The 3737-nt window shown below is 35.6% G+C and overlaps 1 protein-coding gene across 1 annotated transcript; it reads right to left on the minus strand.

Annotated features, from left to right (window-relative positions):
- Nucleotides 1-712: 712 nt before the first annotated feature.
- LOC107009057 (UDP-glycosyltransferase 72D1-like) lies at nt 713-2545 on the minus strand. Its single transcript, XM_015208318.2, has 2 exons — nt 1626-2545; nt 713-1513 (listed from the first exon to the last, which is right to left on the minus strand). The coding sequence occupies exons 1-2, from the start codon at nt 2517-2519 to the stop codon at nt 860-862; spliced, it is 1548 nt and encodes a 515-aa protein (XP_015063804.2). The 5' UTR covers nt 2520-2545; the 3' UTR covers nt 713-859.
- Nucleotides 2546-3737: the final 1192 nt, after the last annotated feature.

Raw genomic sequence — 3737 nt, forward strand, 5'->3', positions numbered from 1 at the left:
GTGGACTGTGACGGCCCGTCACACCTGTGACGGTCCGTCCTGCACCTCCGTCCTGACGGTCAGAGACTCGTTTCCCGTACCAATTTCTCAAGAGTTGAAGTGTTTTGCAACGGGAGCTTACGACGGCTCGTCGTGGATGTGACGGCACGTCCTGCAGGTCCGTCACAGATTACAGAGAGTCGATTTTCAGTACCCAATTTCAGAATTTCTAAGTATGCTGAAACGAGACCCTGCGACGGTCCGTCGTGCCTGTGACGTTCCGTCGTGGGGTCCGTTTCCTCAGCCAATTTTCCAGAAATAAAATCTGCTGCTCAAAACGACTAAACAGGTCGTTACATTGTTCGAATAATTAAATCCAAAGAAATTTAATATTTTCATTATACTTTTTGCCAGATCGATCAATTCTACATATATTACACACCGACTACTGTAATTGCTACAACTTTACTGTAAACTATAATGAAAATACTAAAAATCGTATAATATCAAAATCTTCTCTCTTTTTATTTTCTCTTAAATTTTGTAATTTGTCAAGTACTTTGGGAGAGGACTAAGTCTAAATGTTCTTTTATCTAATAAAGGTGCAAATTTTTCCCAAATATACATCAGAATGATAAGACTATACGCCTTGGATCATCCAATCGCGGGATTATAGATCATTCGATTCCAACATTGAATTTTGGTAGAGAGTACTTTATTTTTAGTGAATATGTTCAACATGAATTTAGAATAACTAAATTTATAAACTTCGAATACTTAATATTTTTAAAATATACTATACACTTAATCTAATATGCAATGAAAGATCACAACAAGGCAACTTATTTTTAATTGAATATAAAATAAAATTGGACCACAATCATCTTGTACGAAGATCCTTCACAAGTTCACACATTGAGTTGTAAGATGAACCTCCTTCACTTAGTGCATTTTCAGCACTTATCTTTAGTTTCTTAGCTTTTTCCCTTATACTCTTCCCTTCTTTTGTATCCATTAAAATCCTCACCATTCCTTGAATCTCCTCTCTCTTCACCAATTTTTTTGTCGGTAAAACCGCCGGTCGAATCGCCACCCCTAGCTCCTCCGTAAGCATGGCGGCGTTCATTTTTTGTTCGGCGTGTAATGGCCATGCAATCATAGGAACCCCATTCGTAAGGCTTTCAACCGTCGAATTCCATCCACAATGTGACATAAATCCACCCACTGATGAATGGCTCAAGATTTCAACTTGATTGGCCCACATAGGAACTACTAGGCCCATATCTTTAGTCCTAGTTAAAAAACCCTCCGGTAAGTATTCGAACGTGCCACGTGTATCACTCCCATTGGACTTTAAATATGCATTATCTGGATCGCCATCAGACGGTGGACGCACCACCCAAACAAATTTTTGTTGGCTTAATTCCAAACCCCATGCAAGCTCAATCATTTGTTGAGATGAAAGGGCTCCACCACTTCCAAATGATACAAATAGAATTGACTCATAATTTTGCTTGTCTAACCATTGAATCACCTGTTTAAAAATATAAACAAGAGAACAATAATTTAGACTCAAAATATATGCATATACGAAATTGAATATAATAGGCTTAAATTTCTCGTATGATCACTTAATTAATTATTACCTCATCACGTTCAGTTATTTCAACGGTTCTCCTCAAGGGACCAATTGGGTAAATTGGAAGTGGCACCTTTAGACCTTGTTGCAACTTTTCATTACTTCTTAGCGCTTTAATAGTATCACCCTCTAAATCTTCCCAAGTGTTAATCAAGATTCCATCAAAACACGTATATTCTATTGTTAGCTTAAGATACTCATGATATTGTTGATCGCTTCGATCCATCATGGGATCCACCACATCATCGGGTTGTAACGCTTTGCAACCCGGAATTTCTAAAGGTTGTTTAAGATCAACATATTCACCCTCAATTTTTTGGTCAAGAACTTGTAGGTATATAAATAACGCTAATGCCCATGCACTAGTAGTATGGAACACATACTTAGGAATGTTAAATTCTTGGGCTATAGGCAATATCTGTGTGCCAAAAATATCGACAATGAGAGCATCTAAATGATGATTCATCGAAGCTATGACAGAACGAATTCCAGGCAATGCTTCGCGAACCATTAGACGTAATTGAGTGAGAACTTTAGTATTGGAGTCTATTAGATGGGAAATATCGACTGATGGAACATGAATAATTTCGATATTTTTTTTCTTCTTGAGAAATTCGATTTCGGGTGATGAAGAGTTGGTTGTGATAGTGAGAATTGTAATTTTGATATTATGATGAGTAGCTAATTGATTGCCTAAAACTAGTACTGGGATTAAATGTCCCATGCCAGGGCTTGAGAATATAGCAACATGAAGTTGTGTACTATCCATGGGGGGAAAAAAAAGAGAATTTTGTAACACTATAATTGGAAAAGAGAAAAATAAAAATGTTGATGATTTTTTACAAAGTGAAAGCTGTTTATGTATGGAATTTATAGGAATCACAAAGTTTGGCAAAATCATAAATAATTTGATTTCTAGATGAATATAATTACATGACTAGTCTTTTTTCTTATTATATGGGAAAGAAACAAATTAATAGAATTCCTCTAGCAAGGGCAGTAGGGTCAGCAGATGTAACAACCACAAATACTAATTCAGGAATGTTCAAGAACTTCCCAATAAGACTACAAATACAAATTAAAAATGTTTGTTGTTTGTGTGGTCGAAATTTATTAGTAATATTCATAACTAGATCAGACAATATGGGCAGGTGTATCTCATTCTGAGTCAATTTGAAATTTGACGGACCAGGTTGGATTAGTCCATTTTTTGTATGGATCAAAAAATAGTCGACCTAATTTATAAGGATGTAGGTTACAAAAATCGTAGCTAAATTGTAGCTTAGCCTTATCAAATCACCAATTAGGTCAGACAGGCCTAACGGACGTAGTCCATATTGTCGAGTTCTGTTCATAACCAAATACAAGATAAAATATGGCCAAATTATAGAAATCACATCTTTTAGGTAAAATTACAATTTATCCCTTAAAAGTTTATAATTACAGAAATCCCTCAAAAAATTAAAAGTAGGGATACAATAATTGTAAATCGGATACATTAAATATTGTCTCGGATATATTGATATGTAGCTCGGATACATAAGATGTAGTTGTAGACAATAAAATTCGCGTCGAGAAAACAATAATCAAGAACGGTGATTATAGCAACAATCGTTTTATTATTTCAAGTGCGAGTGTTACAATCTTTATGATTCCTCTGAATTCATCTTTTCAAATATAATTCAAGGGCTTTAAAGCTTTATCTTGAATCTCTACCGAACTTGAACTTGACTTTATCTTGATCTTGACTTTTATTTGAATTCAAGGGCTTCGAACATGTTCTTGAATTCGATGGTGTTGATCTTGATCGTTTTGAACTTGAATGCTTGAATTCTTAAACTTTTAGCTTTGTAGAAAATTAAATGGCGTTTGTACTACGGATTTCTCTAGCTTCTTGTTTAGAATTATTTTTTTTCTGTCGCTTTTCTGATTATGAGGACCCCTATTTATAGTTTTAGAATAGAGGAGTTGCGATTGGAATAGGATTCCATTCGGCCAATCAGATCTAAGTGACATGACATATGGGCTTTATGGAGCGGGCTTGTAATTTTTGACACATGTCATGATTCTGGTCGGTTTCTTATTTGACTTGGCATGCCACATCATTTGCACACGTGGC

Source organism: Solanum pennellii, chromosome 2, assembly GCF_001406875.1.
Source record: "Solanum pennellii chromosome 2, SPENNV200".
In the NCBI taxonomy this organism is placed as follows: domain Eukaryota; kingdom Viridiplantae; phylum Streptophyta; class Magnoliopsida; order Solanales; family Solanaceae; genus Solanum; species Solanum pennellii.